The sequence below is a fragment of the Leucoraja erinacea genome, chromosome 20 (assembly GCF_028641065.1).
Source record: "Leucoraja erinacea ecotype New England chromosome 20, Leri_hhj_1, whole genome shotgun sequence".
Taxonomy (NCBI): domain Eukaryota; kingdom Metazoa; phylum Chordata; class Chondrichthyes; order Rajiformes; family Rajidae; genus Leucoraja; species Leucoraja erinaceus.
Window position 1 is genome coordinate 31,591,232 of NC_073396.1, and position 16,219 is coordinate 31,607,450.

The 16,219-nt window shown below is 42.8% G+C and overlaps 1 protein-coding gene across 1 annotated transcript in view; it reads right to left on the reverse strand.

Moving 5' to 3' along the window:
* Positions 1-4,301: 4,301 nt before the first annotated feature.
* The window catches only part of stub1 (STIP1 homology and U-Box containing protein 1), a 28,597-nt gene continuing 16,679 nt past the window's right edge, over positions 4,302-16,219 (reverse strand). Inside the window, exons 3-7 of the mRNA XM_055651795.1 lie at positions 13,347-13,512; positions 9,603-9,693; positions 7,349-7,405; positions 4,785-4,901; positions 4,302-4,690 (exon numbers count right to left, since the gene is read on the reverse strand). Of these exons, the coding sequence (XP_055507770.1) occupies positions 4,565-4,690; positions 4,785-4,901; positions 7,349-7,405; positions 9,603-9,693; positions 13,347-13,512 (557 nt within the window). The 3' untranslated portion in view covers positions 4,302-4,564. The remainder of the gene's footprint in view (positions 4,691-4,784; positions 4,902-7,348; positions 7,406-9,602; positions 9,694-13,346; positions 13,513-16,219) is intronic.

Sequence of the window (16,219 nt, forward strand, 5' to 3'; positions counted from 1 at the left end):
ATAAACATTTGAATGTAAAAACAAAACATGTCCTTGTATATCAGTATATGTTTTTTTTGCCATGGAGTCATACAGCAGCAACAGAATTCTTCTGGTCTACCATGTCCATGCAGACTTTCTTTCAGCTACTTATCCTTACTAATTCCAGTTACTGGCACTTGGCCTGCAGCCGTCTAAGCCAAGGCAATTCAAGTTATGCTGCTCCTTAAATGTTGTGAGGGTACCAGTCTCTATCAACTGGTGCATTTCAGATTCCAAGCATCCCCTGGGTAAAACATTTGTCCTCAGATCCCCTCCAAATCATAATTTATGTCTCCTGGTTTTAAATGCTTCCGCTACAATCATTATCTGCACAGAAATTTTCCATCCTTCTCAGTTTTCCTCTTTGCTAGTAACCACAAACATATAATTCAAGCTATAATGTACACAATTTGTGCCTCTCTCCCAGCTTTCTCCAGCCCACATTAACGTCACCTGTCCATGTCCTCCAGAAATGCTGCCTGACCCACTGCGTCACTCCAGCACTGTGTCCTTTTTTTGTATATCAGCATCTTCAATTCTGTTTCTACACAATGTATACTTATTGTGCATCTTCCATGTTAGAGTAACATGAAGCCATTAGCAGGCATCTTTATGTGACTAAATCATGAATATGAGCTCATGTATTCACATTTGTTTAGTACTACATTGTCAATGGCGTACTTTTCCCCACTGTACCTTGAATGAGAAGGATATACATATTACAAACAATAACAATTTATATCCAATTCACTGCTTGACTGATCATCAGAACATTTATTATCTGGCATTATTTGGGCCGTGCAACAGAGTATATACAGCCATTTGGTAAAGAGAAGTTTTATCAACGATTTACAGTAAAAGATCCATTAACCCCTTCCTACCATATTCCATATTATGCATCACAATGTAGACTCTTGCCCTCTCGACCCAATGTATCCCCTGAATAAGAAAACAGTGACAAATTGAAGTCAACTTAGATTATTTTAAAGCCAATGTATCTCATACACAACTCCTTTATTCACAACTGATGTTACTACCTTTCAGGTCTCGAACTGAAACATCACCTATTCCGTCACTCCATAGATGCTGCCTCACCCGCTGAGTTTCTCCCGGCACAGCCCTCCCATTCCCAATCCGACCTCTCTGTCCTGGGTCTCCTCCATTGCCAGAGTGAGCAAAACCGGAAATTGGAGGAACAGCACCTCGTATTCCGCCTGGGTTGCTTGCGTCCAGATGGCATGAACGTTGAATTCTCCCAATTTTGCTAGCCCTTGCTGTCTCCTCCCCTTCCTTAACCCTTGAGCTGTCTCCTCCCATCCCCCCGCCCTCGGGCTCCTCCTCCTCCCTTTTTCCTTCCTTCTCCCCCCACCCCCCATTAGTCTGAAGAAGGGTTTCGGCCCAAAACGTCGCCTATTTCTTTCGCTCCATAGATGCTGCTGCACCCGCTGAGTTTCTCCAGCATTTTTGTGTACTTTATTTGATCACAGTTTCACTGCTGGTCAGATACTGATCAGATCACATTGTTAATTAACGTCTGAAATTCATGACATCAAAATACTATCATATGAACATAGACCCATAAGTAAGACATGTTCAATCCAATTCAGAATAACGGGGTGGTTTCAATTCAATTTTTGTCAAAGTAATCCCAAATTCACAACAAATTGAGATTAAAAACTATTTCATCAGGAAAATTAAAATCAACGCATTTCATGAAAGATTACATTTGGCATCTTTGAGTAGTTACCAATGGCAAAGCAATGGACTTGTTATTTTGCATATTTAACTGGATTCTATACACTATCTCCCCATGCAGGTCTAGTTTCCTCAAATGGGTCAAGGTTCAATAATCCAAAACGATGATCAAATGGTCTGAATAACAATCATAAAGCCAAAGCAATTGTGAGCCATCTTCCGTTTGTTTTGGATCATAGTCTGCCCGGCCTTGAAAATTATGTCTAAAGCTAGAGCAATATTGAGTGAATAATTTGACTATTCGTCTTCTCAGCTGCAGGAATGCAAAGTAACACCTCCTGAATCGAGATTAGTGCAGTGAAGTATTCCTCGTACGGTCAAAGGTTCATAAGGATAATCTGAGGCGACCTTTAGGTTTCATCAAATTCTTCAAAAATTCCGCACTTCAATTTCTGGAGGAACTTTATGCCTTAACAATATCCCACTGGCAGCCAATAGCCTTTTCTCAAATGTAATCACTGATGTAGTTAATACACTAATCAACTTGAATACATCAAGCTACCACAAGCAACAATGTGAAAATGGCAAGCAATCTTAGTGTGTGATGAACAGTGGCCAGGAATCCATGTATAATTGCCTTGCTCTCTGAAACGGTGTCAATGAATCCTTTACATCTGTTAGGATGGGCATGACCTCTACTTAATAGGCCAACACTCCTTCAACATTAATGTGTGGGCTCAGGACACTGGAGTAGGATTGGAACCCATAACCCTCGGATTCGGAGGTGGGAGTGTTAACTCTATTGACCATTTATTAAGATGTACGCAAAATAATAAGGAGACCTCTCAGCTGGCTGGAAACCAATAGAATAGTCATTTAATTTGCTCTGTAAAACTGAATGGAAATCATAACAATTCCAAGCCTCTTGCTATCTTCAACAATATGTGTATCAAAAAAGTGGGATTTTAAACATATAATGAACTAAAACCAAACACTGCTTGTGCATTGACAAAGCAATATTATATGAAGTTAGGATAGTCAGTCTAAAGCAAATACACAAGAATAATATCTTGCACTCAATTTCTTGATCGTATTCAAGGATATCACAGTCAGATATTGGTGATGGGTTAGTGAGTGACCAAAGTTCCAGTGGAGTGCCAAGCAAACTATTACCATTACACTCCCGAACTGGAGGTTTGTGTCATATGTTTCCATCCCTTCACATATTCACTGAAGGCTGAGGTCACTGGAACCAGCATCCACAGGTACGATGCTTAATTCTGTCAATAATGTTTACAAGAGCTGTACAAGAGAGCGGTGGAGGAGAGATATGGACAATTATGGATTGGAATAATATACATGTTAATCGAAATTTCAATTATTTATAAACTTTATTAACATAATGAATGTTCTCTTAAAACACCTTGGAAATGGGAATATCTCAATACTTGCAATCAAATGTTCTAAGATTATTCTAATTTCATGAAAACTATCAAAAAAGGAAACAAAATTTCTAGGAATCATTCATTTACAGAAATACTGAATAAAAGCAACCCAAGTCAGGGATCTCCCAGACTGATAGCACATGTTTATGGAGATTTCCTTTTCAAATGCCAGAGAAAGAAACACTGCAGGTGAGAGAGCTAAGATGTGCAATTTTCACCAACAGTTGCTTTGTTTAATGTTGCAAGTTGTAGGAGCGGAGCAGTGGAAGAGTGAATGAGCATGCATCGAGTGAACAAGACGACCAGACTGTGTATAGAGTAGGTTACACAATCCTGTATTCCAACATTTCTGGTGAAGTATTCAGAATCTGCACGGAAACACTCCAGTCACATTTGCTACAAGTACATTCTATCTTGAATGGCTTATACTGGCCTTGTTAACTGTAAAGCTAGGCAAGTTAGTTGCTAATTTAAAATGATCCATGTATATGTGCAAGGTAGAGTGTCATATTTTAAATATTCTGCAGACTTAAACTTGTGCATTGCACCCAATACAGATTTTTAGCTTCTGACTTGCAAGATCCATTACTTCAAGTACTGGCGCAAATGAACCAAATGGCCAGTTAGAGTGTGCGGTCACAAAGATTATCTCCATAAAAGTCTTTTGTCCACACACACACACACCCCACAAGTCCTAACTCCAGGCACATACAAAATGTCTGCAGTGAACCTCAGATCAGTACTGAAACAGATAAAATCCAAGCCCTGATCTTGTGTTATTCTCTTGGTATACCACTGATGAGAGGAGTACCTTTAGTGATAATCGAGAACTCTGCGTTTGGACTTTAGTTGGTGCGCCAGCCTGCTAACAGAAAGGCAGCACACTTTGACAGCAAGGCAATCTAAAGGAGAGAAGGCATTGGAGTGAAACACAAAGAGTGCATAAAACAAGTCGCCTCAAGATATTTTGATGTCAGAGATTTTCATTTTTCAGTCGGATCACATACCAACATTTACAATCAAAAACACACTCAAATATGGTATGGAACAAGAAACCAATTAATTTGTTCTTTAAATTTAAAAATCAAATATTCCAAAACCGTGTAAATCAGATTACCCTCCCCCCCCCACCCCCCCCCCCCCCACCCCACTACACCAAGCATTATTAAACACTTTAATAATTTTTCCAAGTTCAGAGTTCTTCTGGCAAATAAGATTTATATACATGCATGTAAAATAAATTTAAACACAAGCAGGTACAGAGGTACAGGTGGCACCTGCACATCCCCTCTCCCTCAGTCGGTCATCTCCGTGGCTTGCTCACTCTCGCGCATCTGGTTAGTCCAATCATCGAGTTGCTGCTGTAGTGCAAATGTGCAAGTCCTGATGGGCTGAAATCCAGTTCAGTAATCTTCTACCCAGCCATTTTCCGATATAAACGCATCGATTACCTCCTTCATGGCCAGGTTTGGAATCAACTGTTCTTGGGTCAATGGACTTCGAGTCACTGGATCAAAGTGACCCACCCGCTGAAAAAGGCACAGAAGAAATGCATTCATTTGATATATAATGCCCACAACTTTCTACAAATGTCAAAGCTTTGTCAATTTTTCCTTTGACTACCTGAAGATGCTCCTCTATATCTTTCCTGTCATATGTGATCCCACTGGGCGTGATGCATGGCTCCCTCATTAACTCAAAGCTGATCTTTCCGCAAAGATAGTCGGGAATATCTCGTTTCTAAAGTGAAACAAAGAAGATCAAATTATACACAGTACACCATGGAGAAACTTGTAATACCTGCTAATTATTTCATGACAAATGTAAAACCACTCGAGAAAAAGTGCTTGGCATATTAATGTCTATCAAAATAGATGTTTAATTGTAATTTTATTTACAAAACTGGCATTTAGTGCACTTTAGGAACACAAAATTGCTGGAGAAACTCAGCGAGTGCAGCAGCATCTATGGAGTGAAGAAAAATAGGCGACGTTTCGGGCCAAAACCCTTCGGTAGACTGATGGGGCTGGGGGGGAGAAGGAAGGAAAAAGGGAGGAGGAGGAGCCCGGGTGGGAGGGAAGGGAGGAGACAGCTCGAGGGTTAAGGAAGGGGAGGAGACAGCAAGGGCTAGCAAAATTGGGAGAATTCAAAACATTCCTGCCATCAGGATGCAAGCTGTCCCAGGCGGTGTATGAGGTGCTGTTCCTCCAATTTCCGGTGTTTTGCTCACTCTGGCAATGGAGGAGACCCAGGACGAAAGAGGTCGGATTGGGAATGGGAGGGAAAAGTTGAAGTGTCGCTGAGTATTACCGGGAGTTCAGGTAGGTTACTCTTGCGGACTGAGCGGAGGTGTTCAGCGAAACGATACATTAAAAGGGGCTTCCAACCGTATATAAAGTTTCGCTTAGTCATTTTGGGCTCCCCGTATGTAAATCAGCGTTCTGACATCTAGAGCAGCTGGATGCAGTAGATGAGTAAAAAAATAAATGATGTATTATTTGGAATCTAGGGCTATTTAAAATGGATGCAGTTAATCATTGAGTGGAGAGGAGATACGGGTGAACCTTTGTTGCACCTGGAACGACTGCTTGGGACCTTGAATGGAGTCGAGGGGGGAGGTGAAGGGACAGGTGTTGCATTTCTTGCAGTTGCAACGGAAGGTGCCTGGGGTGGGGGTGGTACGGGAGGAAAGGGAAGAATTGACAAGGGAGTTGCGGAGGGAGCGGTCTTTGCGGAAGGCAGACATGGGGGGAGATGGGAAGATGTGGCGAGTGGTGGGGTCACGTTGGAGGTGGCGGAAAATGGCGGAGGATTATTTGTTGTATTTGCCGGCTGGTGGGGTGAAAGGTGAGGACCAGGGGGACTCTGCCCTTGTTGCGAGTGCGGGGATGGGGAGAGAGAGCAGTGTTGCGGGGTATGGATGAGACCCTGGTGCGAGCCTCATCTATGGTGGCGGAGGGGAATGCGCACTTAATTCATTCCAAATTCCCTTTACTACACTACAATTAGAATATTTTGATTAAATCTATATATACACAATCATCTTAATTATCGGCTGGGCAGAGGATGTCAGAGCTCTGAGGTTGGGGATGGGTTCGGAGTCTCGAGGTCCAGCTGAGGTGGACAGGCCTCGTTGCCATGGACTGAGCGGGTGGGGAGGGGGGGAAATAGAAGAGATGAGTACTTTTTGTAACTGTTGGCGCCTCTGTGGCAAATCTTTTGTATACTTTGTCTGCAAAACCTAAGAATTTCACTGCACCTAGCTAGGTACAAGAGACAATAAAGTATCATCATCATCATCAACATCATAGTTTTGCCTGTGGCTCTTGGACCAGGATTACTTTTTGTTGATCCCGACTGTCAAAAGTGCCTAATATCCACCAAACTCCTTTGCAGTATCACCCATGTTGCCTCTGGGCATACAAACAAGGCCACATTCCCATTTTGTTCCTAGATGAGCTATTGGCCCCAGCCAAGCAGAGTTTCCAAAAAAATGTCCTCCAATTTCAAAACGCATCTTTTTTTTGTTTAGTTTATTGTCACGTGTCTACAGATGAACTGTCAGCATCTACAGCAAAATAGTCTCATAGACCCCATTTCAGTTAGATGCATTCAACTGCTGTTGCTTTGCTCATGTCTAGATGCTTTTCAAGGTTTCTTGTTTAAAAAAATCAGCCCATGATTTGACTGGAAATCAGATTGGGGAGACTGGAGCAGAGAGCAGCAGCAAACATGTCCCTCTTCCACCATCCCTGGCAGCACATTCCACCCATCACCCTCTGTCTACAAAATTGCCCTACGCATCTCCTTCCATATTTGCACCTCTCAACTTAAGCCTATGCCCTCTAGTCTTTGGCATTTCCACCCTGGGGGAAAAAAAGTTCAGTATCTACCCCCATCTATGCCTCTCATAATCTGATATATGTGTGTCATATCTCCCCCCTCGTTCCAGAGTTAGTCCAACCTCTCCTTGCAGCTAATACCCCTTAATTCAGGCAACATCCTGTAAACCTCTTTTGCATCCTCTCCAAATCCTTCCTGTAACGGGGGCAACCAGAACTGCACGTTAATGTATGTGTTGCAAAGGAATATGGGGAATACGATAGCACAAATAATAAATATTAAACAAAAATGCGATAGTTTGGTCTCAGTACACAGGAGTTATGTAGGCCTATTCGGCAAAGTACCTTTCTCTTCTCATCCACCTGCGAGAATAAGTCATCCATTTCATTCATGTACTTGTCCTGCAAAATATAATTAAAATCAGGATTTGAAGATGTATAAAAGGCACAAAAAAGTATATTTGTTAGTTATTCGTTAACGTACAAACTGTGGTTGCAAGAAGCAAGATGCAAGAACAAAAACCCAAATCATCCAATTCAGAAACTTTGCAACGTGGGAGAAAAATAAATTGTTGCATATTGATAGGTTCCATTTAAACTCTGAACATTGGTTAAACATTGAAAAGAAACACAATTTAACCCCCACAAAAAGAACAAAGGAATGGGGCTGGGAACCAAATTTGCCCGACAGCAAATATGGACAGTTTTTAAAGAGCGGAGGGGAAAATTAAATATGAATGAGATTGAAGCCAACAAGCCAGGTAACAACACCAAGCATTTCTTCTTCTCCGTCATTCCATTCAGTTTATCATCAGTTTTCTTACAATAGTGGCTGTGTAATATGTGGTGCGTCTCATTGCAAGTAATAATTAGATGCATTTTTTAATTGCAGTAATATGTTCTGCATTACTCCAATAATTAGAAACAAAATAATTTAACAAATTTGCATATAAATACACTTCTTGCCTCAAAGTCTTTTTAATCTAGATCAGTTAGGATGTTGGGCCAAGCAATGGGAAATGCAATTTAACATGGGTGAGATGTTGAACAAACCAGGACAGAACTGAAGACAATATATGGTAGAACCCTGGAGAGTGTTGTAGAACAGAGAGATTTGGAAAGTACAGGTGCATGGTTCCCTGAAAGTGGCAAGTCAGGTGGACAGGGTGTTTGGCACACCTGCCTTCCTTGGGAAGGGGTACGAGTTCAAAGGTTGGGACATCAGCCTCAAAGATTGTTGGCGAGAGTGCTCTGGTCACACCCAGCTATAGGAAGGACATCATTAAGTTAGAAAAGGTGCAGAAGAGATTCACAAATAAGTTACCTGGGCTTGAGTTATAGGGAGAGGTTGGATAGGCTGGGACCGTTTTGTTTGGAGTATAGCAATAGACAATAGGTACAGGAGTAGGCCATTCGGCCCTTTGGGCCAGCACTGCCATGCACTGTGATCATGGCTGATCATCCACAATCAGTACCCTGTTCCTGCCTTCTCCCCATATCCCCTGACTCCGGCTATCTTTAAGAGCTCTATCTAACTCTTCCACGAACGCATCCAGTGAATTGGCCTCCACTGCCTTCTGAGGCAGAAAATTCCACAGATTCACAACTCTGGGTGAAAATGTTTTTCCTCATCTCCGTACTAAATGGCCAACTCCTTATTCTTTGTTCAAGATAAGTTCATTGAGGTGTAAAGACCACAAGATATATGAATAAGTGAACACTCAGTGAACACGGTCTTTTTCCCAGGATAGAGCATTCTAAAACTGGATGGCAAAAGCTTAAAGTGAGAGGGGAGAGATTTAAGAGGACCTCAATGGCAACTTTTTCACTTGGAGGGTAGTCCATATCTGTAATGCTGTCAGGGAAAACTATATCATCAAATACAATTATGACTTTCAAAAGGCATTTGGAAAGATATATGGATAGGAAGGGTTTAGAGGGAAACGGGCCAATGGTAGGCACATGGGAAGAGACCAGAATGTCAACTTAGTCAGCATCGACAAGGTGGTATGTATCTCTACGAGTCTGATACAAATTAAAATTTATGTAGCTGCAGTTACTAGGCCCAAGGTGCCTTTGTCAAATCACCGGCACTGATCCATAGCCTTCAGAGACAGAACTTAAAAAGATTTGCCTAAAACAGATTATTTCCAAAAATAGAAAGGATTTGCTACTTCAGAACACAACCTAGATACATTTAAGAATAAGTTATACGCTATTTACCCTGAGAGAAAAGAAACAAAGTTTAATTATTCTATACATATTTTATATTGCTGATAACATTTAATTGCACAATTCAACTGCAATTTAGTAATTAAAGCCTAAAGCAAAGTCAAGGGTGGCATCCTTGTGTTATACACGATCCAACAAAGGTACAGATAAAAATCAGTGCCTTAAAGATCACAGAATGATTATATATCCCAGTTTCCATAACATATCAGAGCAGTGCAAACATTCTCTAGGAAGCAGTTAGGTTATACCTTGGAACATAAAGCAACACAAGTTTACAAAACATTATCATTACTATGTAACATTCAGTAAAAACAATCCCCCAGAATACAACCAACAAGGAAATTAAAAAAAAAAAATCAAGCCCTACGTGTCTGACTTCTATCTTTGTAATTTCCATTCGTGTTCGGGAATCATCCAGGGTCTCTTCATGGAGTTTTCGTTTACATTGTTCCACTTCCCTATTCACAATACAAACAAAACAGTAACTATCACCAAATCACCATTTACAAGAGCTAATCTTTGTAATCTTTTAATCTGCAGCATATTCAAATATTAGCAAGCTCACGTGACAGAAATCAAACAACGTCAAAGTGCCAAGAGTAAGTCAACAGGTCAAGCAGCATCTCTGGAGAACATAGATAAGTGACGTTTCAGGTCGGGATGCTCTTCAGACTGGTTGTGGGAGGGGGGGGGGGGGGGGGGGGGGGGGGGGGGGGGGGGGGAGATAAGAAAGTGGAGAGGCGCAGGACACAGCCTGGCAGGTAACGGGTTGATACAGGTGAGGAGGGCTTTTAGATAAGCAGATCGTTGGACAAAGGCCAGAAGTGAAAATGACAGTGTGAGATAAGTAGCTTAAAGCGTTGTAAATTATGAAGCTATAGGAAGAAATGCAGGTAGCAGGGTGGGGTGAAATAGGTTTGAGTCCAGGAAGGATCCAGGGAACAGGTAGGGAAAATGGTGGAATGGGAGTGGGGGGGGGGGAGACTAGACAATAAACAATACACAATAGACAATAGGAGCAGGAGTAGGCCATACGGCCCTTCGAGCCAGCACCGCCATTCAATGTGATCTTTGCTGATCATCCACAATCAGTACCTCATTCCTGCAGTGTTTAAGAGGGAACTGCAGATGCTGTAGTATCGAAGGTTACACAGAAAAGCTGGAGAAACTCAGCGGGTGCAGCAGCATCTATGGAGCGAAGGAAATAGGCAACGTTTCGGGCCGAAACCCTTCTTCAGACGAAGAAGGAGGGTTTCTCTGAAGAAGGGTTCCTCTGAAGAAGGGTTTCGGCCCGAAAAGTTGCCTATTTCCTTCGCTCCATAGATGCTGCTGCACCCGCTGAGTTTCTCCAGCTTTTCTGTGTAACCTCATTCCTGCAGTCCTTGCTGTCTCCTCCCCTTCCTCAACCCCCCTGCTGTCTCCTCCCATCCCCCAGCCTTCGGGCTCCTCCTGCTTTTCCCTTTCTTGTCCCCACCCACCCCCCCCCGCCCCGATCAGTCTGAAGAAGGGTTTCGGCCCGAAACGTTGCCTATTTCCTTCGCTCCATAGATGCTGCTGCACCCGCTGAGTTTCTCCAGGTTTTTGTGTAACCTTCGATTCTCCAGCATCTGCAGTTCCCTCTTAAACACCTCATTCCTGCCTTCTCTCCATATCCCTTAACTCCACTATCCCAAAGAGCTCTATCTAACTCTCTCTTGAAAGCATCCAGAGAACCAGCCTCTCCACCGCCCTCTGAGGCAGAGAATTCCACACAAAAGCTGTGGGCCGAGGAGCTTTTTCGTTCAAGTTCGTGAGCCAACTCACGGGACTACCTGAATTTTTAACATAGTGTAAAAATATTATATAAATCATACCTGAATCTCGTCAAGACATGCACATTTTATTTTAAAGTAAGAGAAAAAGCTCCAATTTTCCGAGTAGTAATTGTCTAATCAATGCACGTTTGACATTGAGGTCGGACGCAAATTGATCAATCCTGCGCTTTGTTTGAAGGCCGCTAGGCAGCGAGGACCCTGGTCTCCTCATTACATCAAAACAATAACAAGGTTTCCAAGGAATAAAGGTAATGCTAACCTTGCTAATAATTTTGTTTTTCCAATTGATTTATCTTTATAAAGTTATGATGTGAACTGTTAAATAAAAATGATAAATAAAAAATGTAGAGCTAGAGTTAGGATTAGGGTTAGGGTCAGTCAGTCGGTCGGGCTTGTCGGTAGGCCGATGGATGCTGTGGAGGATCGGTCGGGCTGTCGGGTCGGGCCGGGCCGCCGGTGGGTGCTGCGAATGGTCAGACGGCTGTTGGGTGCTGCGAGTGGTCGGTCGGGCTTTCGGTAGACCGGTGTTGCAGCGAGCGATCAGTCGGACTGACGGAGCCGGCACTATGCGGGTGCTGAAGGCAACCCGGGCGGCGTGCAGGGCAGTGCTGCTCCCCACCATCATCACCACGATGATCCAGAAGGGCATGTTGGCCGAGCTGGGCATGCTGCTGGGTCACACGTAAGGAGCCCGCAGCTGGTACCAACGTGGCTCCAGCCGTGAGCAGCTCTGGAAGGGGGGGAGAGTTAGGGTTAGGCATATTCCTGTCAGTGGAAGATGCCTTAGCTTTCCCCCAGCCTGGCACTGTCACAGTCCCACTCTGCACACTGGCACTCAGTGGGGTTCAGTAAACGGGGGAACCCACAGGATCTGCCCTCACCCATTAATTAGGCTGGTTCAGGATCCGGACCCCTGCAGCAGTCTCATTCAAAATAAACACTCACAATTATATTATTTTTAGAAAATAAAAATACATAATTATATATGATTACAGTCATATTCACAAGATATAGATATATATATATATTTAATTTGCTAATGTTACTTTTAATCCCTTCATCCAAATGATTAATATATTATAAATAGCTGCGGTACCCAGCTTTGCGGTAGCCCACTAGTCACTGCATGCCATTCTGAAAGGAACCCATTAATTCCTACCCTTTGTTCCCCATCTGCCAACCAATTTTCTATCCATGTCAGCACCCTACCCCCAATACCATGTGCTCTAATTTTGCCCACTAATCTCCTATGTGGGACCTTATCGAATGCTTCCTGAAAGTCCAGGTGCACTACATCCACTGGCTCTCCCTTGTCCATTATCCTGGTTACATCCTCAAAAAGATGAGAGGTGGGATTTATGTAGGTACCCAAAATCGGGAAATTCAACGTGGTGTTGTTCCTCCAGTTTGTGTGCGGCCTCTTTCTGGCAATAGAGGCGCCAGGACAGAATGGTAATTATAGGGACAGACACAAAAAGCTGGAGTAACTCAGCGGGACAGGCAGCATCTTAGGAGAGAAGGAATGGGTGACGCTTCAGGTCGAGACCCTTCTTCAGACTGGTTTGGGATAAGGGAAGCAAGGGATATAGGCAGTGATGTGGAGAGATAAAGAACATTAAGTGAATCGGTAGAGGAGTTAAAATAGTTATCAACTGGCAGATCCAGTATGCCATGGCAGACTGAGTGCAAATGATCGGTGTCAAGTGATATTTGCCAAGTCTACGTTTTGTCTTGCCGATGTACAGGAGCAGTCTCTATGGAAGGGGAAAGGGGTGGAGACTGCTCCCTCTGTAACTCATCACTCATCCGTTTCCACCCAAATCACCTTCTCCCCAGGTACTTTTGCCAGAAACCACACGAGATATAACACCTTTCCATATACCTCCAACCTCACCTCCATCCAAGAACCCCAGCAATTCTTCTAGGTGCACCTTGTCTAACCTCATTGACTGCAACCAGTGTTCCTGATATGGCCTCTTGTACATCAGCACGTTTTTGGCCGTAATACTCAAAATACTTTCGGGCCTAACTTTCACATCATCTATTTTCCTAACAAGGCAATAAGAATGGGAAGAGTAGCGGAAGTCGAAATAGGGGATAGAGGAGTTTTCACAATGTGCAGTATTCACGATTCATTGTTCAGTGTAGAAGATTATTTTCCATGCACAAAGCAATAGGAAGCAATAGAGCATTTCAGGGCACCCTTCTAATCTTAATTACTATTACATGTAACACATTTTAGATATTGAAGCTATTTTACAGTTCTTTCAACTGCATACTAAAGCACTGAAACAAACCTTTCTTTTTCTGAGAGGATCAGTTTGGAGAGGTAGTCATGAAGATCATTCTCCTGCTGTATTCTTTTGTCTTCAATGTTGTTCCAGCGCTTCTTTTTCGCTATCCTCAGGGCACTTGGAATGTCATCCCCAAAATTCAGCCTTTGTTCTTTTGCTAAATTGTAAGCTGAAAAAAGAATTTGCATGCCAACTATTACAAAAATCAGCAAACTGATTGTGGATGATCAGCCATGATCACATTGGATGGCGATGCTGGCTCGAAGGGCCGAATGGCCTACTCTGCACCTATTGTCTAATATCTATTGTCTAAAAACATATTACCCTCACTTCCAAAGAGTGAGCATGGCTCGCATGAGGGCAGTCTTTACTTAACACATCTTGCATTTTTCATCATTTTAAAGCACTAAGGAAAAGAACCACTTAGGTCAATTAAAAGGTACACAAAAAAGCTGGAGAAACTCAGCGGGTGCAGCAGCATCTATGGAGCGAAGGGAATAGGCAACGTTTCGGGCCAAAACCCTTCTTCAGGTCAAATAAAGTTCTATTCACTTCCAAAAAGCAATGGTAATTTTTTAATAAATCTTTATAGCTTCCTAAAGATCACACACTATGTAGATATGATTTTTTTTAATGCTTTTGCTATAGATTCTCATGAAATTGCTTTTTGCTGACGGTTTTTTTAGTTGAACAGGTTCCTCAATCCTCTTGCAGGGCTACAGAGCATGACTTGTCTAAATTAGAAACTGGGCAGTTGACAACGTGCACCAATGTCCCTTCCAAAACAAAATTTAGCAAAGCTTCACACCGGCTGAATAACTGTGTGACTCCATATGTCAAGACCAGATTACAACAACAGGATCTTGACATAAATAGGACTTTTAGCAGCTTGTGCAGGGCACCTCACAATCAGCAAAATGGATTGGCAAAGGCAATAAATTTAACTCTCAGACTATTGGTGCTGCCTGGAACGGTCACCTAGTTTAAAGCTTAAGGCCATATCACACATAGACATGCTGGATGTACAAGAACAAGTTAGTTATGTTATTTGAAGAGTACCCAAAGACCCAAACTAACAATCTTAAATGTCATTCAAAATCCTAGTACAGCAGCTGGGGATATTAAATTCAATACATGAAACTCTAACTAGTGTCACTGATTATGAAACTGCAAGGTTGCTATCCTGACCCAACTACATCACCAGAGCTGCTAAGTTTTATCAGAGCATTTCAGTATTCTAGTACCTGAAAATCAGTATTTTGCTGAGGAAATCAGTATTTTTACGAGGTTCCATTTTGTTGAAAAAAAAATGTGTTTTTTATGTGCGGTCTTACCCATGTAAGAGTACAACAATGCATAACTTTGCTACCGATTGACATGTCTTCTACGCACCTTACTTGACAGTGCATTCATAGAAACATAGAAACATAGAAATTAGGTGCAGGAGTAGGCCATTCGGCCCTTCGAGCCTGCACCGCCATTCAATATGATCATGGCTGATCATCCAACTCAGTATCCCGTACCTGCCTTCTCTCCATACCCCCTGATCCCCTTAGCCACAAGGGCCACATCTAACTCCCTCTTAAATATAGCCAATGAACTGGCCTCAACTACCCTCTGTGGCAGAGAGTTCCAGAGATTCACCACTCTCTGCGTGAAAAAAGTTCTCCTCATCTCGGTTTTAAAGGATTTCCCCTTTATCCTTAAGCTGTGACCCCTTATCCTGGACTTCCCTAACATCGGGAACAATCTTCCTGCATCTAGCCTGTCCAACCCCTTAAGAATTTTGTAAGTTTCTATAAGATCCCCTCTCAATCTTCTAAATTCTAGAGAGTATAAACCAAGTCTATCCAGTCTTTCTTCATAAGACAGTCCTGACATCCCAGGAATCAGTCTGGTGAACCGTCTCTGCACTCCCTCTATGGCAATAATGTCCTTCCTCAGATTTGGAGACCAAAACTGTACGCAATACTCCAGGTGTGGTCTCACCAAGACCCTGTACAACTGCAGTAGAACCTCTCTGCTCCTATACTCAAATCCTTTTCATGGCCATTCATTGCCATCTCTTTGTATACTTCTGTTTGAACGGCTGCTTCCTGCTTTTAGCACCAGATGATGATGTAGAAGACATTTTGGAAGCCTCACCCTCCCTCCCTCGCTCTCTCCCTCTCCCTCCCCTTCTCCTTCCCTTTTCTCCCTCCCTCCCACTCTCTCTCCTTCTCCCTCCCCGAACAGTCTGTAACCCATAGCGCTGTGGCCATAGCACTTTGTGTAAAGCCCATAGCGCTATGTGTAAAGGCAATAGCGCTCCAGCTGGTAGCGCTATAATTAGAACCAATAGCGCTGCTCGTTTAAATTCCCACGCGCTAAACTGACAGCGCTGTTTAAACCTGTAGCGGGACAGGCAGATCAAAGCTTACAAAAATAATCATCCAGATCTTGAAATTTAAAATACTAATAGATTTAATCTGCTATAATTTGAGTTACAGTATGACTTTTTATATCCTTGCATTTTTTTAAGCAGCAAGATGAAACAGGAAGTCGGGCCGATTTTTTAAAAATCCGTATTTTACAAAGCAAATCCGTACATCCGTATTCTTATCGCATTTCCGTACAAAATACAGAACACCGTACTACTTGGCAGCTCTGCATCACTCATTTATTTTAGGGAAGGAAACCTAGAAGAAGTGGGGGTGGGACAGAGTCTGCCACCCCCACATCTCCTCCACCTTTCTCTCCACAACTACAATCAGCCTGAAGGATCCCGACCCAAAGAATTGTCTATCCGTGTTCTCCAGGGATGCTGCCTAACCAGCACTTGGTGTCTATTTTACCCCCCATAATCCATATATTTCAGTTTCACTGAGAGACACCAA